Source organism: Podarcis tiliguerta (assembly GCF_965153285.1).
Source record: "Podarcis tiliguerta genome assembly, chromosome: 1".
Lineage (NCBI taxonomy): Eukaryota > Metazoa > Chordata > Lepidosauria > Squamata > Lacertidae > Podarcis > Podarcis tiliguerta.
This window is the reverse complement of record NC_139534.1, coordinates 38729216-38754872: the sequence shown is the minus strand read 5'-3', so window position 1 is coordinate 38754872 and position 25657 is coordinate 38729216. Positions and strand designations below refer to the sequence as shown.

Here is a 25657-nt window from a genome sequence, read left to right as displayed (position 1 = left end):
GATCCCCTCCTCCTAAAGGTACATCACATCACACCTGGCAACATTATTCTGCAAATCAGAAGAAAAATTTAAAACTCCAAGTAAGCCTATCTAAGGGCTTTTCCACAGAGGACCAAAATGTGAATTTGGAACGGCCTGCCTGCTCATTAATGCAGGGACATCCACATGACACCTCTCCATCTCAGGTCCCAGAGACCTCTCTCACCCCACCTTAAATGCAGACTTTTTATCTTTGGAAAGTCCAAAATGGAATAATCCTGAATTTAGAGCGGGGCAGGTTCAGGGTAACCCTAGGATAGGGTCTACATTTTATTCTGGTGTGGAAAAGCCCAAGAACTCCTCTGATCACTTTTTTTTTTTTTTTTAAGGAGCCATAAGATCATACATCAATCTGCTTCCTTTGAAATGCCTCCCTCCCTTTTATGGCTTCTCCCAAAAAAGAGAGCACTTTTTCCTGCTTGGCGATGGCAATGCAGATGGATAGAGCAGTAGGAGCATTGCTGATCTGCAGTTTATAGAAATGTTGGAGGAAAAGCTTTGCAGCCAGAGGATAGCGTTGGCAGGGATGCGAAATGAGAAATAAAAAAGAATAATTGAAGGAGGCAGTAGGCTACAGCACTGCAGAGGTGAGCAAATAGCTTCCAAAGAGAAGAGAAGAAAAATAAACATGATAAAGGAGGTGAGAAGCTAAAGACAGCACAACAGGGAGGGCAGGGGGCTTGTGATGTTTCGTGTCATATGTCAGGGCAGCAGCATCCAGTAGGTTCACTCAACACCAACGGCAAAGCTAGAAGTGTTATTAACCACATCACTCTCTTGCCCCACCACTGCCTTGCTGCTTTTTAAATAACAGCCACAGCCACACACTTACCAATATGTATCATGATCATGACAGGTTAAAATAGGTAGTTTAATCATTTCCTCCATGCTAGACCCCACTGAAAATCTAACCAGAGCAAATGGGGTTCATTGTTTATCTATCTATCTATCGGCCGCTCTATGGTCCCAGGGTGGGTTTTAGCATTAAAAACAATTAAGCTCTCCTCTCGACCCATGCCATGCTCCCAATTCGGATCTGCTCCTCATGATATTTTAAAAGCACACATACACACACATATGAGAAAGAGAGAGAAAGAATGTTTATGATTTGTTTGGCCCTAACCCAGCCACTTTCCTACATTTTAGACTTAACAGAGCATGGTGAAATTGCTTTTCCATTACTGCAGGCGGGACTATAACCACAATTTAGACAGGATTTGGCTAGAGTCTGGGATGTGACAAAGGAAGCTAATGGCCTTCAGTAGGAGCTAAGGCTAAGGTAATGATGAAAAAATATCTGGTAATGTCAAATGTTCAGAAGGTATGTTCCCCACCCCACACCCCGACTGAGGAGGGGCTGTTGCAGGGCCATGTAAGTGTGTGAAAAGGAACAAAATGAGCATATTTTGGAGCTCAAGAGAGGAGCCAAAAATGCAAAGAAGAGCTGAGAGCAGAAGGCAAAAGTATATTGTTATTAGACTGCCTCTCTGGGGATCAGAAGAAGGGCAGTAGGTTTGCAGCCTGCAGGAGTGCGTAAGGCTTGAGTCGGCAAGTGATTGTAATTAAGTGGTATACAAATTGTCTAAATAAACAAACATAATTATTAATTATGTTGTCTCTGAGTGCACATGGATTCACAAATGCCATCCTTGGTGCCACAGGCTTCCCTTACCAAAATTAGGCTTGAAAGAAGCTGATTTTGTTGTAGCCAGTAGAACAGGTTGCAGCAAGGGCTTGGCTTGGTTGTTTGGGGGTGGGTTGATGCCCGCGACATTTTGTACATGTTCCTGTGGACTTAAGTGGCTCATCTCCACCTATGCCCTACCTGTATATGTGCAAATAAATGCAATGCTACAAAACACCACCGGCTATCTCTCTTTCCAAAGGAAACCAAACCAATGTTTCTGCTTCTCTTGGAATATCTCACTGCTCAGGGAAGTAGAAAGCACATAACTGGAAGATATACAGTGCTACAGCTTGCTGCTCCTAATGTTGGAAGTTTCACTACTGGTTAACAATGATCTTCCAGTTTCAGGCACACCTGCTGAATCCCTATCGGGTGGTTGATTCTTCCTTTTCTGCCTGCAGCTCATGGTGTTAAAGAGATGAAGGAGTTGAGGAATGCCTCAGTTTTGCCCACAGTCCATCCAATATGCATTTTTAAAAAAATGAACAGGGGACACCATTTCAGCAGGAAAAACAAGGCAAGGGGAATAAACCACAAAAGAAGTAGAAAAGAATGAAAGTCAAATGGATGAAAGCTCAAAGAACTCATCTGCTCAAATATTCACTTGCACTCTGGGGAAAAGCCTGAAAGACACGAATGGTTCCCTTGAGGGATACAGAAAGCCATACAGAACCATGCTTCCTTACAATGCTGTTAAGGTGCCATAGGTTGAACCAATACTCTGAAACATAAATCCTGGTACTGTTGGAAACGTGTAGCTGAGTCATAAAAAACAACATTGACCTTCGGCTAAAAAAAAGGAGAAAAAGGACAGCATCATTTGAGTCTAGGTATTAATTATTAGTATAGTTTTGCCTTTTAAAAGGGATACCCCCCCCCTTTAAAAAAAGGTACTGGAGCTCAGTTTTCAAATAGGCACACATTTTAAAAAGCTAGCGCAGAGAAAGTGCAATTTAGCTAGCAATTAATCCTTAATGTGATCTAATTATTCCTGACATTTGGGCATCAGGCACTATACTTCAGGGGCCATATTCTTCTCTTGCACCATAGGTAGGAGTTTGCATTGAATTCAAGTAAGCGAACTGCTGCCATCAGCTTTCAGTTAAATTAACTTCCTCCCTACAAACCTGATCTGGAAACAAAAGAGGCATAAGATAATTAACCATGGCTAAAGTGGAAGAAAAGCTGACGTTCCCCCATGACCATAGTTTGCTAGTGATGCAGAATAAGGTGCAGTCTAAATCCTTCCTTTCCAAATGTGCAGCTGCACATTTTATTCCCAGAGACAGATAAATTGCAGGGAATAAGCATACCTGACAAGTTGCAGAGACCTGTATCTGCACAATTCTAGGCTTCGTTTAGGGATTTGAGTAGTTCTCATTTCTCCTTGCAGTGGTTGCATTTTAGTGGTGGGGGAAGTGACCTCCATAGCTCCTGCTCTCACCAAAAAACAGAGAGAGGATGTTGATTTATTTGTAGTGGCAAAGTGCTTTGACACTCAAGGGTGAAATTCACCTGCTTGAGAAAGGCCAGCAGAAAGTTTATGCTTAAGTGTACCTGAGTGGATCATATAACTGCTTTTGCTGATCAACTGCAGTGGAAAGAATTTTAGCATTTAATACAAGGGTATGATTGCACTTTGTGCAAATTTATGAGCAGGAATAGAAGAAACAAAAAGCTTGTTGTAGTTATGCTGTTTTGCTTTTTACTGGATTTATGCTGCTTTAAATACTCATTTATATTTCCTTATTGTTAGATGGCTCAGAGAACTTCTGCAGTGGCATACAGATACCATGGATAAGTATATAAATCAGCAGCTCTGAACGTCTTTCTATTGCCATTTAGGTTCTGCAGAGTTTGCAGCAGAGGAAGCTTATATTAGCTCGACTCCTATCCCTATATAGCAACGTACACTTACTTGATGCATTTATTATGCCTTTATTGCTTTGACTCATTCATTATATTTTTCTCTGCAATAGGAAGTGTTGCTTTTAACAGTTAACACTTTATTGTTGAGAGCAGCTGAACTTAGTTCTTGGGAAAGCAGCATACAAATATGAAATCAAATGATATTGGAATGCAGCACCAAGAGTGTGCAATCAATTAATTAAAAACAAACAAACAACCAAAGATGCCTGTCTTTACTGAAATATGCTAATAATGTACATTACTTTCTTGAAACATTCTGCTAGTCTTATCAAAATTATTTTAGCTTCTGTTGGCATTGCTCATACATTATATTTAAACCAGAACTCCATTCATGTCAAATGTCTATTTTCATGAAATTTGGTGTCAACTCTGCTAAGGGCGCATCATAAACCACTTTTCTCAAGGGATTGACTGTTCTGAATCTTATTACTGGGTGTGCACTGGAACATTTAAAAATTCCAAGCTGAGCCAATAGCGGCTTCTTGTCCATGTGAAGGCATATAGCCCATACAGAGTCTCAATACTGCTCCTCCATCTGGCTCCAAAAGTGGTCTGACCAGGACTACATTTCCAGGTAAACGAGAAGACTGGCAAGAAACCACTTCAGGTCTCCCAGAGCTGACTCATTCCAGCAAACAGGAACAGCAGGCAGAGAGTATAGAAGGAGGAGGAGGAGGAGGAGGAGGAGTTTGTACTTGATATCCAGCCTTTCACTCCCGTTAAGGAGTCTCAAAGTGGCTAACAATCTCCTTTCCCTTTCTCCCCCACAACAAACACTCTGTGAGGTGGGTGAGGCTGATAGACTTCTGAGAAGTGTGTCTAGCCCAAGGTCACCCAGCAGCTGCATGTGGAGGAGCGGGGAAGCAAACCTGGTTCACCAGATTACGAGTCCACCGCTCTTAACCACTATACCACACTGGCTCCCTATAAGGCCTTGCCGCCCACCTCCTCCTCCTCATTATTCTTATCAAATGTGTCCGCCCAGCCCATCCTCCTGGTATGCCATGTGAGACTAACTTGTCACCATATTTGGGGTTGAGTAGAATTTGTTTTCTTCAGGTTGGAGTACGGATTTTTTTGCTCCTACTCCACATTGTGGTGCCAGCTAAAGACAGCTAACAATGAGTGTTAAGTTGGTTGGTTTAATTGGTTTGGTCACTTGCCAGGTGTGTGTGGGAAGGGAAGAAATGGACTTAGATGGCAAGTACTTTGAGGCACTTTCAGGTGACTGGGGATTCCAGTGAGTTGCACACAGGGCTCTGATACCTGAGGGATGGAGTATGGATCACTTTGGGGGTTAACCTATGTCACTCACCTGGGGTTGTACAGCCCTGAGAAAGTGTGAATCGGAAAGACCCCCCTCACCCAAAGAGGCATGGCAGGGGAAAAGAGTTAGATTTAAAACCAGCTATTACTCCTCACGGGGAAGACTCACCCACTCAGCAGGCTTATGATAGAGTTTGGGATGATTTCCCACACAAGGTCTCTTTCCCCTATGTAGCTGTAGAAGTCTATAGTTTCTTAGGTATATTGTAATGAAGTGGCCCTAGTTTACCCTACATGTGGTGTCTTGCCTTTACGGTTCCAATCTCCTAGTGCACTTTCTCCTGGTCATCTGACAACAAGTCCTATAGTCACAACCCTTTCTGCAAAGTTTCCTTATCTCTGGGTTTGCAACCAAAGGCCAGCTTTTGCTCCTCAGGAAGGCAATTTTGATCTACAGTTAAGGAAAGGTAGCAGACCTAGAACTTGTCTTAAAAAGGCACCAGGAACCTCAATTGCTGTACTACAAAACATCATGTTTCTGTTTTAAATTCCTGTAACATTTATCCTGTCTTCAGATAAGATGCGAGTTAAAACTGTCTTGCCAAAACAATAACGCTTGCATAAAATTGGTCCTGTGCCTTTTCTCCTAGTATTAAATTTTGGCACTGGAGCCATGAAGAAATGTATGTGCTCCATTTCCAGAGTTCCCTTTTTCCTTTATGGACCATCTGTTCCCAAAACATATGATAGCAGTTTTTGGGACTGTCAAAACAGTCGCTGACCCCCCCCCCAAAAAAAAACCCCATCCTCTCTAGAATGTAAGGCTAAAACACCAAAAAAGCTACTTCCCCTTTTGGCCAAGTTAAATAACATACCTAGTGGAATATTTTAGTAAAAGTACCCGTCAGATTGGACATAGATTTGTGGACATAGATTTGTGGATGGAAAATAACAATGCTGTTCAGCCACTTGACATTTCAGATGATTATTGGTGAGTCTTCCAACTCAAAATCTGACAACGTCTGCCCACAAAGGCAAATATTTGTCATTCAGCAAAAGCCAATATCAGAGGCAAGGAAGCTAGCAAAGCAAGCACAAATGTGAAATGTTACTTGGAGTGTTAATGAAGAAGGAAACTTACATTTAGCTATTACACATTATTGCTGAATATGTAATGGGTACATGAAATGTTTATACAGAAGTGTTATTTCTTAATATTCTTCCAAGATGTAGAAAAATATTTCTATGAATAAAAATGGGAAGAAAGATCATGGCAGTGTTTGAGACACTTTGTGTCCTGTTGCGAAATAAGGCAAGAAACAGTTATGTACTCACTGGAATAATTACTCACTGGCAAGAGTGCTTGCTCAGACAATTAATTTTATGTAAATACTGCAACATTCCTGTGATCATGCACACTTACAGCTCAGTGCTAAGATTTAGATTAATCTGTCAGTGAAACTGAAAAATGCCATGAGCCAAATCCTCTGTTAGTTCCATTAACTTCACAGCATTGATGCCAGTGTGCACCAGATGAGGGTCTGGCCTCTCCATTGATTCAGGTGCCCAGCCAAGCTGGTTGGATTTGAACATTGAAATGCTTTAATTCACAAGCAAGCTACAGGCCTAGATGGAATTATAATGTGGTGGTTCTTAATTTGAAAACCCGAATATATAGAAAATATAATGCAATTGTTTCTAAACCAATTGAATATTGAAAGAAAGCAGCAAAACACTCAATTAAATATGAAGCAGGAGATCAAATCTTTTTATCCAATACAACAACAGCAGGTGACATCACTGAAATAAAAAAAAAAAGTGCTAAAGTTAACACAATGGATCAATTTAGTTTTGTATCTAAAAACAACAGCTTGCATGTTCGTGTAGGGTTATGGAAGAGCTAGTATCCTGTAGCTTTCCCTTCTGTGGACAAACAGCAATGTACCAGATTCATTGCATACTGGCTTTCAGAGGAGGAAATGCCAGTTCAAACTCAACCTATGAAACAGAGTTATGAATTGTAAAGCACTCCACAGCGCAATGTAGCTAAAAATTTCACTTTTGCTTGTCATCCATAAGCAATGCGTTATTGGCTAGTGTTCAAAAGTGTGGGTGAATGTGTCGACAACAGAATGCTGACAAACAGGGTAGCTTCTGATGCTAAAATTTAAGTTCAGCCTGGAGACAAGGTGGCGAGGTAGGCAGTGACCTCAGAAGGATGTTTGAAAAGATGAAAAGGGAGGAAAGACTGGAGCGGAAGCAAGAAAGGAGGGGACAAAGGAAAGGGTTTTGGTGAAAACATCACACAAGCCCTAAATGTAGGACTATGTACTCTTGCCATGAAGGAGGGAAGGGAGAAAGAGGGGCTAACAGCTGAGAAACTGAATGTAAGGCATATATCAGAGGCAGGTGGTTGAAGAAGTGGTAAATATGTGTGACAGCACAAATGTGAAAGAAAGCGGAGCAGAAGAGTCCGTATGAGAAAGAATAAGCCAAGGTAAAGGAATGGGGTGCGGGGGGTCATAGTTATTTATCTTTTAGTAGACTGAGAATGCTTCTATTCACCTTTTCAATTTATTTTTATATTTGTATACTGCCATTCAGGCCAGAAAAGCCCTCCCAGGCAGCTAAGAACAACAATAATAAAAAACATAACATAAAAAAATTAAAAATACAACACAGATACATAAATTGTTAAGTAAAAGACAACAGGATAAAACAACGCAAACCCAGACCAGCAATCCTCAGAATCCACAGAGCAATTCCAGACTGCCAGGAGGTTTTGCAAGAGGTTTTCAAGTGCATACTAAGAATTTAGGTTTGCAAAATTAAAATGGAATAAAGCACCCTAAAAAAAGAAATGGACTCTTTGAAGTTAGCAAAGTGACAGGTAGATGTATTCAAATGTGTGAGAAGAAAAAATAACTAATAAAAAAAATGTATAAACACCCCATAACAAAATTGTGATGAATGCAGGATGAATGTCCATTGTTTTATAACCTCTGTGCAAACAAATCAAAGTGAATACTCAATAAAGTCCAGATATAATCTTATCCCTGTATAAGTATTGTACAAGTAAATCAGGATAAGGATTCAATAAACATGTCATCTGGAAGAGCCCATAATATAACATACTAAGCGGTGGCAGTTTAAAAATCCAGCCCAACATCATTAATTTGAAGCAAGTTGAAAAGGTATTTAAGGCCTAATTTAAAACAGGGGAGAAAACACTATATCCCATGTGGGAGAGCTCCACAAAGGAAAGTATGCATTCGAATGTTAGGAACTGTTATTGCAGTGAACACCTAAATGTAGATCTTCAACCAGATAGACAACAGAGAAGTATCAAAAGCAAACGGCTACTAGAAACATGGAAACTTGCAGTAAAAATCATAAAAATCCTTAAATACTCAACAAGAAACCAGCCTGCTACCAGCGGGATTGCCTAGTGTCTCTATTGTCTCCCTAACTGTTCAGCTCTTCACTGACTTTTAGCCTTTTTCTTTTTGGTCAGCTAAAGCACATGGTGCAGAGAAAAGAAAGCTCCTGTTGTCATCCGCTACAAGAGAAGTGCTATTCTAGGAAGATACGTCTATTGCTCCCAAGGGGTAAAGGCAGCCTATATACACACTGCACCAGTCCCTTTTTTAAAAAAGGATTTGGAAAAAAAAATATTCAAAGGAGTTTTTATAAGAAGAATCCCAGTAAAGCAAATTGCATTTTTTAAAGGACTACAGATAACACATTGCAGTATACATTAATTTCTAGTGGCTAAGAATTCGGCCTTCAGACTGGAATGGCACTGGGGTATCACCACTTGAGTAATAGCTGCCTCAGGCCAAGTGGCGGCTTTAAAAGGATGGTGTCCCCCCACAGCGATGTCCCCACCTGGCAACTCCCAGCTGGACTCTAAATTCTCCAACCAAGGTAAACAGGGGAGCTCAACTGGCAAATCCCAGCCCTCTCCCTGGGACTCCAAGAGTGGAAGCTACACACCAAAAGTGCTCCCAGGACAAGGAGGAAAGCATGGGGTTGAAGAACGTGGCTGGCAATGGTTCAAAAGGGGAAGGAAAGAGAGAAAGCATTTCAGCAGACTCATTTGAACAAAGAGATGCTGGCACTCCCAGTGACGAATCTGAAATCAAAGATCTGTGGGTATTAGTTTACATGGGTCTTCATTTTCTTATACAGTAGAGTCTTCCCACCTCAGATCAAGGGCTTACTTCTAAGGTGACAGGATGAGTATTTGGTGCTCATGCCACATTCAGGTACGTATTTGGTTGAGTGGGAAGCAGATGCCTCCCCTGAGATAAAAATAGGCACATCATTTAAGATGGACAAACTCTACTGAATAGGAAAATCAGAAACCATTAATACAGATTTAAGTGCTGCATGTGTTAATAAAAAAAGCTAAAATATAGACCCAGATTTAGCACAAGAAAATTGACACCTACCAACCTCAAGAATACGTGGCTGATTTGGGAACACCCTTTTGCTTCAGCCCTACATTTGCTGAATCATATCCTACTGTTTTAATAATCAGATTGCTCCGATCATCATTAACTAGTTTGGCTACTTATGAAGATTAATAAAGAGTTGGATGTGGATGGTGTTCACCCCTGCCCCCCCCAAAAAAATTGGGCAATGTATTTCCCACCTTGTCTATTGTTTGCCATCACTACCATGATATGTTGTGTCAGCTACAAAAAGTCAAATCTCCCACTGGTCTTGAGTAAAATCAGACCATATAAATATTATCTTTGAAATGTCTTCATTCTTTCTTCTTACTGAAAATAGAATTCTGTATCACCTTTACCTGATCCATGAAACTTTTTGTGTATATATATTGTGGTCTTTGACTTCCTGTCCCCCTCCTCTGCCCTCCAAACTCACCTCAACACTTCATAATCCAATTTTATTACTAGCTACTCTTACATGAAATGATTATCTTGAGGACATGGATCAGAATTCCTCATTTTGTTCTTAGTTCTAAAAACAAGGGAATGTGAAGATACAGAGATTTAGTCTAATCTCAAGAGTGCTGAGGAGAAGCCTGCACTCAAATAGCCCTCAGCCATAGAGAAAACAAGATTTTTTTATGATGATGATTAAACATGTTTTATTAAAGCTTTCCCTGACATTTTTCATACTTCACTTCTTTCACCTATCACTTTCTTTTTCATTTTCTCCCTTTCCATTTTCCTTTGAGGTGTCCGTATTCCTCCTACTTTTGTTGCAAATGACATTTGGTATACTATTATTTTCTCTCTCCCTTTTGCTTCTGCCCTCTGTAGCTAATCTACTAGGTCAGAAAGGAAATACGGAACATATGCTTGGATGATATTGTTCATTATAAAGTGAGACACGAACAAAACACCTCTCTGTTCTTTCAATGCACGTTTCTACAAAAAGTCTATACATCACGAAGAATCCACCTTTTATAACTAAACGAAACCATCAGAAATGTCACAGTTCAAAGTAAAACTAGGAACTCGCAATTCACTTTTACTTACAGACATCTAGTGACTCATCAGAATCATCAGGGCAATCAGGTTCTCCATCACAGAGCCAGTTTTGAGATACACAGGTCCTGTGATCATGGCAAAGAAACTCGCCTACGTCACATAAATATTCTGTAAACAAAACAAAAGTGAATAATGAAATGGTTTATGGATGATTGAAAATAAAAATATGGCAAATAAAAAGTAAAAAAAAGAGAAATGAATGACAAGCTAATGAAATGAGGCTTTTAAGCAAATATGCAAAAAATGCATAAAACATAAAATGCATTTGTTGTTCACCCTTTCACCCAATACATAAAACACTACACCTACATTTAAAAGGCATATATCAGATGCATTAGACAAATCCTCACAGTGTATAGATTATATGCTGAAATTGTCATTTTGCATAAGAATTCATTATGAAGGTTTATTTACTATCACCCACACATAAACACTGAGGGGAAAGGCCTTGTGTGCAACACCTGTGGGAACCATTTCCCCCTCAACTTTGTCCTGGCACTGCCTCCTCAGGTGAGTTTTGTGGTTGCCTAGCAACTGTTAAGACATACACTTTCCCCCAGAAGCTGCTAATGGGGAAATTCAGTCGACAGAATCACTGGCTGTCAACCATGGGATGATAAATTCCCACCATTACCTGTAAGTATCTCCTGGGGTTCTCCCCCGTGTTTGCAGGTGTGGTGTCTCTCTGATGCCAGAGGCAGCATATAACCATGACTAGTGGCCATCGATATACTAGGGCCTAGTCTACACCTGTGGCAGAACGTGGCGGTCTAAAGCTGTGTAGATATGCTGCTACTGAGTAGCCAGCAGCACCCCACACACAAATACACATCTACTGGCTAATGGTGCTTTTGCTCATTCCCTAGTGGTGAGCCTACAAAGATATCCTATATCCATAGATAGCTCTCCCCTCACTCACTCAAATTTCTTAGTGGTTGCAGCCACTTCCTGTTTTCTATTCTACCTCACCTGCTTCAGGTAATAGGGGAATTACTTTATTGGAATGTTCTATTGCATTAAATAGTCGGGGGGGGGGGGTTAATTCAAAATCAAAGGGCAAATTTAGCTACATTCTTTCTGCCTGATGTGTTAGTTCTCTGTTTACAGGAAGCTCTTTTTTTTAACTAAATAGGGGAGAGTTTAAAGTAGCCTTTATCCCCTTTCCAAGTCTGAGAAGGTTAAACCACCTACGCATTTTACAGCTCTTCCCCCACTCAGTCATCTTTACCCAAGATAATATATTTCCTTTTAGGAAGGTTTTTCCTGTCTTTGTTGTTGTTTGTTTGTTTGTTTGTTTAAAAAACATTGTCCCTTTGAAATATTTTTAGGGTGTGTATGTGTCTGGGATTGCTTATTTCTCTCACTTTGTGCACATTGTGGATGTGGTGTTAAATTGCTAGCAGTGTTATTCGTCTTTTGTATATTTTATATTGTCAGTCAGGATTGTAGTGGTTTGGGTTTCCATGAGACTGAGAAACAGGATAAAAATGCCAGTAAATAACTACATTTAAATTTTAAATTTAAAAACTCAAATCATGTGCCAACAGTTTCCCCCTAAACTTAATTACCTTTGCTATGCTTGTCTCATAATTATCTCATATCACAAAGTGATATGTTTAGTTTTTCAATAATAAATTGCTATTATGTGCTTGGGCACTACCTGCATGAATGATGCTCAACAAACTGTACCTAATGGGAAGTCCCTTTGCCACAGTATATGATTCAAATGGCTCCTTCAGACAAGCTGTTTTTGAACATTCATCCTGCTTTATTTGCACAAAACTTACACAGAAGTGAGATTATATCCATCCTTATTATTTTTTTCTGGTTCATCTGCAGGGTGGTAATACAATGATGAACATTCACCCAGTACAGTGGTACCTCAGGTTACAAATGCTTTGGGTTACAAACTCCGCTAACCCGGAAGTAGTACCTCGGGTTGAGAACTTTGCCCCAGGATGAGAACGGAAATAGCACACCTGTGGTGCAGCAAAAACAGGATGCACCATTAGCGAAAGCGCGCCTCATGTTAATAATGGTTTCGGGTTAAGAACAGTTTCGGGTTAAGAATGGACCTCTGGAACGAATTAAGTTCATAACCCAAGGTACCACTGTATTCACCCTGATTTGTGTGGGGGGTGTTTATACGTCTCCCCTTAGCCATTAGTTCATCCCACACTTTTCAATGCATTTCCCTGATACTTTCCAAACTGCAAAAAGCCTATTATTTATAGTGGATTTGTTGCGCTAGAACCCTTTAAATGCACACACCTAAAGTTCCAGTATGTGCCTGCATGTCTCCCACAAAATAGGAACAAGTCTAGAGGCACCCTCAGCTTTTACAGTGATTATTTTTGAGCCTGGATGAATTCATTGCTTTGTTAGATAAGTTAAACAGTAAAAGGGACTAACAAAACTTAAAAACCTAAACAATTTAATAAGCTGTTGTGAAATACGCTGGGATTAATTGTTGTCTCAGACAGCAGATCTGTATAGAATTGGTGTAATCAGGGCAGAGAATGCCTCTGGTGTGCTTGCTAAAGCAGTCTCAAAGCTTTAAAGAAACTGTTTATTGTTCCACAGTGTTAGGGACAGTTATATATTATCCCTCTAGGAACTAACAGTAGGAGGGGTAGTTTGTTGTAAGCACCCTATTTATTTTATTTTGTATCCAAGTATACTATTTTCAAGGTCAGCTCCTGAAAACATTGGCGGTGGCATATTCAAATGAGTGAATTTCTTCCTTCAACGTAGATCAACCGTTTGTATTATTAAGAATACCTAGTGTGCTATTTTCTTGACTCAGTGGAAAAGCTAAGTAATGTTTTGCATGTAAGCACATATAATAAAGCAACCTAGACTGCTGAGCAGCGGAGCGAATGTTGTTTTAAGCCATCTTGTCTTTGTAAAAGAATAAACTACTTGTTAATTAAACTGTGGGATTATGGATCCCATGGAGGAGGTTTGGTTTAAAGTAGTTCAAAACTCCTGTTTTATTGTACCACTGCTTAAATGTACACCTGAAACCAAAACAGAGAGCAATTGTAACCCCGGTTGTCATGTTTACTGAATAAAAATTGCTCAGCCTGCCTGGAGCCGACATAAAGCTACATGCAAACTGCAGTGGTATGCTACATCACATCTGCAAAGGCCTTTAATAGTAGTATTATACATCTTCCCAACATCCCTAAGAGGAAAATAGGAAGCTGCCATATACCCAGTCAAATGAATGGTCCATGTATCTCAGTACTGCCTACAAACGCTGGCAGTGACTCTCCAGGGTTTAAGGCAGGGTTCTTTCCCACCTCTTCCTGGAGCTGCCAGAAATCAGAGCCGGCCCAGCAATTAGACAGGGCAAGGATGCTGCTTCAGGTGGCAGAAGCCCCCCAGGCGGCATGTCTGTGGGTGCCCCACCTGCCCTTCCACCAACGGTGAAGTGCCAGACGTCATGTCCATGGGTGCCCCACCAGCCCTTCCACCAATGGTGAAGTGCCACCACTATCGGCACCAATTTGGAGCAAGATTGTGTCTATTTTGGGTGAGGTCTCACCCAGAAGCAGCACAATCTTGCCCCAGATTGTCACTGGTGGTTGTGCCGCTTCTCTGCAAGCAGCAGATGCAGTCAGAACACGTGGTGGTGGCAGAGCAGGTGGCGGCGGCAGGAGCAGGTGGGTGGTGGCAGCAGTGGCAGGGCAAAGTGGTACTTTCCATTTCGCCTCAATCGGCAAAACAGGACATGCCGCCCCAGTAAGGAATTGAACCTAGGGCCATTGTAGGCTAAGCTACAGCCCTTCTCCAACCAGCTTCCAGAGAAATTCAAATAAAAACAAATAAGCAAGTCTTCTCTTTGTATGTTAGTTTCAAAGGTCAGTTCTGTTCCTTCGCAGGGCTCATTGATTTGTATGAGCAGCTCTATACTATACGATCTTTTCAAATGACTATTTTTTTTAAAAAAAAAAATGTAATAAATGCACAGTTGTGATTGATTTATTGTATTCAATGGAACTGAGCAATACTTGTGCACAACAGTAGTCCTTCCTTAATAACACTGAATAAATACAATTCTCTGCCTAGTTAGCACACCTGGATTGGAACTTGGAAGCTGTATGTGGAATGCAGTTATACAAGTGTCATGACCGTTTACTGAATCATGCTTATAACATCATCTCTACCACTATTCTTCCCCCTCCCCCTTTTTTTTGGGGGGGGAAGGGGAGTGACTTTCTGAACAAGTTTAGCATTTGAGCACTTCCCCTGGGTACCTTTGTATTTTCCAAAGTGAACTTTAAAAAATGTCTGGAGCTTGCTTTCCAAACGTAGCCAAATTTTTAACATATCAAGTTAATGACACTCATTTTCATACACACACACACACACACACTTGCTCTTAGCCAAAAGGCCAAGAAGCCTTTTGACATCTCAGTTGAACAGAGATTATGCTCATGCAACTCTAATGCGATTGAATCCATTGGGCATGTTCTTCTATACTGCCTGTTGTACCGTGATACCCAAAGAGAGCTAATTTTACAGTTATTAAGGAAATTACCTGGCTGCTCAGAGGAAACTTATGTTAAATTCCTTCTTGCTGATAAAGATCTGGATATCATAAGACCTGTTGCAAAATTCTGTTTTATAGCAACAAGAACAATGCAGGAAGTTGTGAAAGTGATGGCCAGCCAATGAGTACCGATTTTCATCTCCAGAATACAGATTTTAGCTGAAGGGGTGTTATTTTTAATGCAAATCAGTTTATAGGAAATGTTTAATTACATCCACTTCATTCTGTGGATGCAGCTTATGTTGTTGTTAACTTTGCTGTCTGGTATTTGACCGCAATAAAGATAACTAGATTGATTGATTGATTGACTCATATTTAAAGTTACAAGCAAGAGGACAAAACTGAATGGACAATGCAAGGTATCTATCCTACATCTTAAAGCCCAATTAGACAAAAACAACCTATGCATGACAAAGCACAATCTTTCTCTGTCTTTTTTATTGTTTTTTTATAAAAATCAGTGTTGCATCTTGATCGTATTTACTCTCAAGTACAATTAATTAAATGACACTTCATCCACATAAGTACACACACAATTGCAGCATCACTAGCTGCATTTGATGTTGATGGAGTAATCCAAATTTCAGATCTGGGGAAAAGACATTTAGCTCGAAAGTGTATCTTCCAACTTATTTTTCTAAGAATATTAGAACAAGGATAGCTGAAGGACACAGAAGTCTCTGAACTATTAAGGTAGAGGCCTTTCTTCTCTGCTACATTTTATTATGTTTGATACTTTTATCTTTTCTTTTTTAAATAAAATACAGTTTTTCCTCCTTGATTTCAGCTGCCAGTCAAAATACATCATAACCAGACTAATGCCTGTAATAATGAACAAAAATGCATGACAGCAACCTATGAATAGCAACATAAATGTCTCAGTAAATGGAAGAACCAGCTAAGAAATATATGAAACCAGAGAGCTGTCTTATCACCAATTTCAAGGATAATGAGAGGCACAGAAAAGGAGGAAAATATACCTTTGTTATGCAAGAAAGAAAGTCAAGGTGGAGGCAGAAATGCTTGCTGTCATTTCATTCAAAAAGTAGGGCTATATTTTTGTAATTGAGGTTATTGACTGTAGCATTTGTGGCATTCAAATAATTCAAAATGACTGAAGCAAGTCCAAATTAGTGCAAAGAGTCTTTGGGAGTCATTTGTGTCCTACTTGCTGAAAGAAGAGATTCGGCATTGAGGCACACTGGGTAGGGGAGATCCCTGTGACTTTCCTTATTTCCAGGACCCAATTTCACTTCTCATTTGTTCCCCTTTGCTAGTTCCACACTACTGTCATGACATCATGCTGTTATCTGTAGTACACATCACAACACTACCTGGTGCAATTCTATTTCAGCCACACTCTCTGTCTGCCTAGCAAGTGAAACTCCAGTCAAAGCAAAAAAAGTTGACTTCCCTGGGGAATGATGTCACACTAGTTGCAAGCTGCTTTATGGTTTGTAGACTTGTGCAGTATTTTGCCAGTCAAGATGCAACAAATATACAGTGTAAAATGGTACTCAAGTTGAAAGGTTTCCTCTAGATTATAAAAGAGACAGTTTGACCTGACTGCTGCCTTCTTGTTTTCAGAATATTATACACTCATACAATGAAGTGTGCCAAATAACTGCATGACCTCAATCTAATTTATAGCCATTTTCAGCTGCACTGGAGTACTCAAAACAGTCCACATTGGGTAGTACACCGATAGCAGGCTGTATAGAGCAGGACAATTGTATGCTGCGGTAGAGTACTATAGCTGAGTTTTACAGGATGTGCTTTTGTGCAGAGGTGCCAACAAGAATTTCTGGCCCCAGTATGTGTATCAGGCCCTCTGACTCACTCAACAAAAGAGCACACAGATTTGCACACATTTTGTGCCGAATACAATTTTGTGTCCTCTTCTGCAGGTGGAGTAGAGGGTTCACACATATAACAAAATGTTGGACAGATAGAATGAGAACTGGTGTAGATTTCCCCACAATTCTATTTCCAACCCTGAAAATGCTTAAACACGCTGCTTTCCACCAGTGCCAACCATAACCCAAAGCCTAGGCTGCAACCCAGTAGCCACTTACCTGTGTAGGAGTAAGTCCTATTAAAGGCTGAAATTCAATGTTGCACTATGATGAAAGTTCCATCTGTGCAACCATTTCAGCTTGTCAAATGGAAAAATCTCATATTGCCTCCTCCCATGTGCTGCTGTTCTGGGAGTTCTCCTGCCCCCCCCCCCATCCAAGAGTCAGTTTGGGGGAGCACAGGTGGTACAGGGAGGATGAAACCTTTATAGTCTATTTAAGAATCAGCTGCATTCTCAAGTGAGGCATTTTTAGCATCACTTACAAAGTGCTCTAAGATTAGCTTATTTCATATCGTTAAAGTGAATGCTGGCTGCAATCCTGCATACAGAAAGGCTGCTTAAGCTCTATTGATTTTCATAGAATTTAAGCAGCCTAAGTGTGCAGGACTACATCTGCTGCCTTTTCTTGACACCTCCTGCTTTCTCGTCTTAGATCATTCGTCTGCGCTCTTTTTGCTACCCAGCTTGATTGCTCCCAAAAAGTGAAAATTCACAGACCGTTGTGAAATAGTAGGAAGCACATGGTTCCAAGTCACCTTACTATGAGTCAATGAAAACTCCGCACTTCAACTCTCCTATCTTGTATTTCCACTACATGGGGAAAGGTTGTACCTGGAGAAGCACAGGTAGAGTTCTGCTTTTGCAATGAAGTATACTCAAAATGGCGGTCCCTGTGGTCCCTCAAAGATCTACTCCTGAGGATAATGGCACTGGTCCACCCTGCATGAAAAGAAGTGCCTCTCCAATGTATCTTATAATTGATCTGATATGCACACATGTACAAGCCTAAACCTATGAAGCTTTGTGTGCAAATGGAAAAGCAACTTGTCTTTAATATACTCCAGAATGTTTCTATTCATAAAGGGACTCATAACTTAAAAGACATGCTATAGAAACATACACTTAGATGGACTCTGCTCAGGAAAACCAAAAACGAGTGAACATTATCATCTTGTGATAAAATAATTTAGGATTGCTGTAGATTCTTTGAGGGGCTGCAAAATTTACCTTTCTTTTATTATCCAATAGTTCATTTAGCGATTCAAAATGTGGCAGTTAACAGAGAGTCAGAATATGCTTTGAATGCAGGTGGCAATCAGTGTCAGCTAGCTAGGAAACAGTTGCCCTTTGAAAACATAAATTTTAACCCAAAATGAGGCTAAGGGGTAAAGGTTGTTTGTCTTTGATCACATACTCTGTCTGAGGTCAAAGGTATTCTCTTGTGTTGTTAGTTGGTTGAATATAAATTAAGAAGAGGAGGTCAATAGGCCTTTTAAAAGAACAAAAGAAAATATTATTAAGCAGTTCTTCAGAAGGTATTTCAGTTCATAAGCATGTAAATGAGCCGAATTTGAATCCACAGTAAAATAAATGAACTATTGCCGTATTTTAATAGTTTGGAAATATTTTGCAGAATGTTCACTTCTAGAATGACACATTCTGCCTCCTATTACTTTCTCTGTCTTTCATGTCAATGCTCAGAGTTACTTCCAACTCAAAAGTTCTATACTCTACATCTTTTCTAATGCTTCAGTCACACTTCCTTCAGACCCTCTAGGTAATTGGTGTGCTGTCTTCAAAGTGCTTCCAAACTCCATCTGCTCAGAGAGCTTGAGACCCCCCAAAATCAAATTTTCCATATGCTAGCACTTTGTAAAGTAAACAAAACATAAATAGCATGGAAGGTTGTCTGTTCATCATAGTCTGCCATGTGCATATTAAGCACTCTTTGGGGACTTTAAAGAACATTATTATCATTCCACTCAGCCAGAGGTAGCGGCATAGGTTGCCTGGGTAATTAAGACAATTGCCAATACATCCCCACATGTTGGGCTTCCATTCCACCGACTCTCAGACTTCATAACAGTTTATAGTCCACCAGTGTGCAAACGGGAAAGGGGGAGTCAAAAGCAACCATAACCTGAGTTGACATACCATTAGGAACATAGGAAGCTGCCTTATCCAGAGTCACAACATTCATCCATTTTGCTCAGTACTGTTCACACTTACTGGAAGCAGGTCTCCAGGGTTTCAGGCAGTAAAAAATTCCCAGCCCTATCTGGAGATGCATGCAGAAGGTCCCACATTCAATCCTCAGCATGGCAGATGCTCTACCACTGAACTATGTCCTTTCCCATTGTTATTTGATGGACCTTTGCTGTTCCAGCTGTTTGGAATCTGAATATGGACTAATTCACCTCTATGTGTCCTTCCTTTGCAAATAGTTTCCTTATAGCTTTGCTCAGCCATTCACTTCCACACAATCCCAGAACACATGGAGCAGCAGAGCTGCTTGCATTTGTCCTGTTCCCACGAGCTCAAGCTCTGCCCTCCATGTATGCAGAGGGAAAGGTGAAGGGGGGGATTGTCATGTGTTTGGCTGATCGTGCTTAGAATCCTCCAAGTCAGTGGGAATGCCAATCATGCAGGATTCCAGACAGTATGAAAGGGCTAGGATGCATCTTTCTCCCTCCATGCATTCTGAGCACAGATGCACTGGCACAATGGAGGATAGCAATCACTGCATATCTTGGAATTACTACTAGTGGTGGCCTTTAATGAACAGAAAGTCCACAGAGGTATTCCTTCTTCTTCTTCTTTTACATAATAGAGGCAGTAATTATTAATAATTAATGTCATTACTTCTAATCACATCATTTGCTACTCTGTTTTTTTCTAATGGGCTTTAACGATATAGGAGATTATCACAGTCCAAATTTAGAACTATCAGGTTGCCAGATGATTGCTGATTTGATGTCCCTTTCAAAACAACGGAGCTAGACTCTCTAGTATATGGTGCTACAAGTGGGAGGAGAGGAAGCTCAACTGTGTGAGCAGACGTCTGTTATATTCACTTTTGGACACCATTGGATTTCACCTAGGAAATACCATGAACTACAGTTACCTGGCCTAGAGAAACTTTATATATACATGGTTTATACTTATTTCATATGCTAATTTGAACAGTCTTTTCCTTTCTTTAGATTCTTGCAATCCTTCTGAATATATATAATCAAGAAAGGCAGAGAAATAGACTTTTTGGTAAAAGAAGAAAAGAAGTGCCAGCACTTGTATCCTGATGAAAATGCAGTAGCTGCCAGCACAAAATGGTTACCGTGGGCAGCAAAACAAGAGCTGCCAATACTCTATATCAGTGATTAATGTCACAAAAAAACCATGCGTATTCTGCATTCTATAATGTACACAGCATGCACCACAGTTTCAGAGTGTTTCTCAGTTTTCAAAAGGTGGTTGACCCCTCATGCTAGCTGACTCCATAACCTAAAACACACAGAGCCGGAATGTGTTTTGCATTTGGTTCTATAACTGAACAATGAGACAAAGAGTGGTGAGTAAAATTGTTGGTGAACAGCAATCAAGGATAAGGCATAGGGCTTTGATATCAGGGGTGGGGGGACTCAACAAACGGAAATAATGAATTATGAAGTATAAATGGCTTTTTCTTCTTTGGTTCTTAACAGAGTTCATAACACAAGTTTCAGCTTCCAGTCACTCATATTTCTTGAAACTTCACTTGGTTTCTTCCCACATGGAGCAGCTTAATTGAGAGATAAATGATGTCTACAACAGATGTCTTCATGTTTGCTGAAACGTGGAGAAACACTGCCCACAACTTTTTCTAACAAGAGTGTGGCAGGGGAAATAGGTAAACAAGCAGCAATAGAACGAGGATGCCCACCTTAAGGGGGGAAAGCCAAAGGAGGGAAGACTTTGAAGTAGAACAATTAGCATGTCAGCCTTTCCCAATCCGGTGCCTTCCAGATGTTTTGCACTACAACTCCCATTAGGGAGAGAGGGTTGATTAGAGTTGTTGTCCAGAACAGCTGCAGGACATCAGCTTGTGGGAATGCTAGCATACATTGAAGAAACATTTGTAACAACCAACCAGTGTAGTTAAGGTCAAGAGTCAATATACACAAGCATCTCTAACATACAGTTATTATGCAAAAAGGTTGGATCAGGCAGAACAACACATTTATGTTGATAAGCAGGATTGCCAGTGTGGTCCACCATGGTCCAATCAAAATTCACACTTCTCCACATTTTAAAAAATAATAATTGCAAACTCATATGGAATTGTGGATAACTGAACTTAATACTGGGGAGGGGGATAGAAAGAAACCAAAATGGACAGATTCACACAGCCCTACATAATGCTGACAGATGGGGAGCCTGAGGTTCATATTTAACCAGTCTTCCTCTTGTCCACATTCCATCTTTCTGCTGCCCCCAGTAGCTATATTGAGCTGGATCTCTGAGTATGACATATGCAGCACTGTGACTGTAAAGATGCCCAGAATGATCTGAGATCTGGATATCTGAGGAAGAATTCAGTGTCACAGTGTGATTAACATTTCATTTGCACAAGCATTTCAGCTTGCCAGATGGAAACATGTTCATCTGTGTGCTGTTCTGGGTATTCTCCTGATACCCCAGGCCAATTTTGAGGTATGCTGAGCATGCGCAGGATGCAGCAGCAGGAGGGCTTTGCTGATAAGGTTCATTAGGTGAATCACACCCATAAATTAGACTTTAAATTAAAAGTATTAAACAATACTAGTAGTATTGCTCTGAATGCTTGTCAGCTCCCATCCCCCCTCCCCCTTTGGCTGACAATGCATTGAAAACAACAAAAACACTCACTTTTTTTCCACTGCTATTTAGTGCCTTCCCCTTTGACTTCTTCTGACTGCTGGTGCTGCTAAGTGCTGCATGTTCTTTAAAAGAAATCACATACTGTATGCAAAATTTCAGCCACTGTGCTACACTGATCATGTACATAGTGGAATGACATAAACAGTGCTATGTAGCATAAGACTTGGCTAGAAGACAGTGGGTGCATTGGCTAGAAAGCCAGTTCAGAGCAAGGGCAAAGCTTCCAGAAACAGCATTTCCCTCACTCTTAATGGGTGAACTTTTCTACCTCATTTGAGAGCAACCCTTGAAAAATTACCCCAAAGAGAATGATTTTTTGCTACTGCCAATCAGATCTGTGAAAAAGCACAAGTCCCATATTTGGCTCAGGCTTGCTTAACCAAACAGTTTAACTATAAAATATACTTTGCTTATTAAAAAATGAATTTATAGGATGAAGTCTGCTGATTAAGATGTGCCAAGAAGATAGAGTGCTCTTCTGAACAAATACTGTTTCTTTTCTTTTCTGCTTGTTCAGAAGTGAGAACAATAGTAGGGAAGAATGCATTCAAATAAAATAGGCTCTTCATTGCTCCTATCTTTCCGTCAATTCATTTCTTTAATTCAGTTTATATATATATATGCAAAACATGGACTTTTTCACTTTTCCTCAAAATTGTAAAGGGAAAACATGTTTTAAATGCAAAACTGGGGGAAATTAAAGATATGACAGTAATGTCTCGCTGCAGCTGGCCTAGCCATTTATTGTCATTTTATGCTAATTAAAAAAATTAGAGAGAAAGTAAAATATAGCCAAGCAACACTGCAAAATTTTTCATCTTAATAATGCCAGGTCTAGCAAAGTTGTGAGATGCACAGATGCTCCTAAAAACAGGTGTATGCTAGTGCAGAGCAAAATGAAAATTTAAACATTTATTTTCTAGTAAATGTAGATGTTGGTTAAAAGAAAGGCTGACCAGACAGCATTAAAGATGTTGCAATAGCTCTAATAGCCTCCCACAACATGATTAGCGCTTCCTTAATTACCAGTTTTGCTATCTCTATCAGACCGCATTGCTCAGCCCGAATTATTTGAAATGGAATCTGTTAAACATTTTTCACAGTCAACCCAACAACAATTACATGGATGAGGCAAGATGTCATTGCTGGTTAAAACATGCGGGGACATGTCTACTACAGTAAGTCATGGTGCACAGGGAGGAGCACTTATAGCCTGCAAGATCAGAAGCAACATGATTGTGAGGAAGGAGCCGAACTCTGTAGAAGTCATAAGTGTGTCCAGCATCCAACTCTGTGGGTGTTACAGATCCTCTTACTGGCCTGTAAGTGGTTAAGGTACCGTATTTTTCGCTCCATAAGACACACTTTTTTCCTCCTTAAAAGTAAGGGGAAATGTCCTATGGAGTGAATGTGTGTCTTATGGAGTGAAAGTGTGGTTCCTGGAGCCAAATTGCCCAGGGGAGAAAAGCAGATCATGCCTTTATTTTTTTTGGAAAGAGGGAAGTGGGTGTTGAAACAAAGCCGCTGATCGTTTGCTGATTGGGGAAAGAGATAAGGGACGCTAGAGATAAAGGAGGCTGCCTGGGAGGGGGGAGGTAAAGACAGCAAACTTGCAAAGGGGGGAAACAGGAAGACTAAAGCAATAAGGAGAGAAATTTGAAGAAAAGGAGGAGCAAAAAACTGCTCTAGCTAAGGTAAAGACACTAAGGCAAACAAGATGGAAGAGAGTGTTGAAAGGAAACAGCTGATCGGTGGGATCAGGAGAGAGATAAGGGACGCTAGCGGAGGCTGCCTAGGAGGGGGGGTGTAAAAGCCCATGGATCCTCAGGATTTTTACCTTGGGTCGACCCAAATTCACCATCAGATCACATAGCATGTCCATGGCTATAGCCTGCACGAAAAAAATCACACATCCACTGTTTCCTGGGGCTGCAATGGTGCAAAAACTTGGTTACAAAGCACGGATCCACATGGATTCTCAGGATTTTTGCATTGGGTCACCCCAAATCCACCATCAGATCACGTCTGTGGCCACAGCATGAACCACAAAAATCATACATCCACTGTTTCGTTCAGAATATATTTTTTTCTTGTTTTCCTCCTCTAAAAACTAGGTGCGTCTTATGGAGCGAAAAATACGGTACATGAAGCAGAAAGCTGGAATGAATTGCCTGTTCTCCCAATGGAGAGATGTAGGAAGTGGGGCTTCCCAAGGATCCGTATATACACACAGTGCATATAATTCTATAGAATTAACTACCACAAGACAGAATGATGTTCACTAGCTCAAATAGCTTTGAAAGAGCAAATTCACAGGGGGTTAGGTTATCAAGGGTCACAATGGCCGTGCACAACCTCCAGTATCAGATGCAGTATGTGTCTGAATATCAGTTGCTGGGAATCACAAGTGGGAACAGACCTGTTGAGCTCATGTCCTTCTTGTGGTCTTCCCATAAGCATCTGGTTGGCCACTGTGAGAACAGGATGCTGGACCAACTGTGGAAGTGTGCATGCATGTAACATACAGGTTATTGGCAAAATTTATTTTAGCCTATTCTGTTATTATGATTTTTAAAAACCAATGCATTCCTTCTGCAGCTTTCAGCACCAAGTTCTGGAAGAGTCCACCACCTTGGGATTCATTAATAACAATAGTTTTGACAAGTGCAGAGCAAAGTAGATCCATTAGCAATGCTGTCTAATTTCTCTTTATTTAGGTGTAGTGGAAAAAGCAAAACAGAATGTCATGCTACCTGGGCCAATATATTTTTAAATTAGCATTAAGAAGAATGGAGCTTTTCAGTCATGTAGCACAAAGATCTTGTGCTTTAGCTATTATTTGCTGAACTCAGTATCAAATGTCCCTTACCTTACTCGAATCAAGATTCTGTCCAAGACACGGCATAAACACCCAAAGGCTTAATATGAACACGTATACATTCAAAAGGCCTCCCCTTCCCACTGTATCCTCTTTTGACCAGCTCCTGAAAGTTGGAGATTGCTTCCTAGCAGTTTTTAACAGCACTTGGAAAATAAAACAGACAACTATTTCCCTGGGAACAGATGTGCTTGGCTATTCTAGCAGGAGACAGATTATATCTCATTTGAATATCTTACCATAATCTTTTCCAAGCTGACATGCCGGCGAACACCTACTGCTACGTATTGCAAAGGATTCTGGGACATATTCTAGTTTATAGAGCATTGCCTAAGCATGTGCCTTGAGAGGTGAATGTTTGGTTCAGCCACACACAGAGTTGCAGTAGTATTATCAGTGGTTTTAGGAAAATGTAACTTTATCTATCAGGTGCACTTTTAAATGTATAGATCTCAGCAAGGAGAAGGTGACTTTATCAATTTGAATGCATAGCAAATATCCTTTAGAGCTGCTTCTGATAGTACAGATTTTTCCCATTACACACACAGTGTGGTGCTTTTCCTGAGCAGGTTCTGCATCAGAGTGGTTTATCAAGGATTCACATGATGTGTCTTATTTCAGACAGCAGGACAAAGGATCTGTAACTGTGGTCTGTAGGAAGTGCATGTGTGTGTGTGTGCATGTCTCTCTGTGTGTACCAACTGCAAAAATCCAGTATGCCATCTGTCCTGTTTTTCCACCACTGCTGTTATTCATTACTGTAAACCATTCACATAACACTTTAAAAATGCAATCTCTTTTAGCATATTCGGTTTCTTCATCCACACAAAAAACAATAATACAAAACTCCGTCAAGTAGGTCATCACTGCTTCACAAATGGAGAACTGAGTCTGACAATGAATTGCTGAGCAAAGATTTGAAACTGGCTCTTTCTTGGTGCAAATAAACCCTTAACTTTGTGTTGTACCCTAGCTCAGTGATACACTGTACACTTAAAGCATAAAGGTAAAGGTAAAGGAA

At 40.4% G+C, this 25657-nt stretch overlaps 1 protein-coding gene and 1 long non-coding RNA gene across 4 annotated transcripts in view; one reads left to right on the top strand and one right to left on the bottom strand.

Moving 5' to 3' along the window:
* LRP1B (LDL receptor related protein 1B) overlaps positions 1–25657 on the bottom strand; it is a 728211-nt gene that overhangs the window by 507077 nt on the left and 195477 nt on the right. For 2 of the 3 annotated variants that reach the window (XM_083404224.1, XM_083404226.1), the window contains exon 2: positions 10435–10554. The exons of the other annotated variant lie outside the window; for it this stretch is intronic. In XM_083404224.1, the coding sequence (XP_083260350.1) occupies positions 10435–10554 (120 nt within the window). The remainder of the gene's footprint in view (positions 1–10434; positions 10555–25657) is intronic. 3 annotated transcript variants of the gene reach the window in all.
* On the top strand, positions 10996–17674 carry LOC310665474. The gene is made up of 3 exons (XR_014505492.1): positions 10996–11082; positions 15792–16049; positions 17515–17674. It is a non-coding gene; the product is annotated as an uncharacterized lncRNA (long non-coding RNA).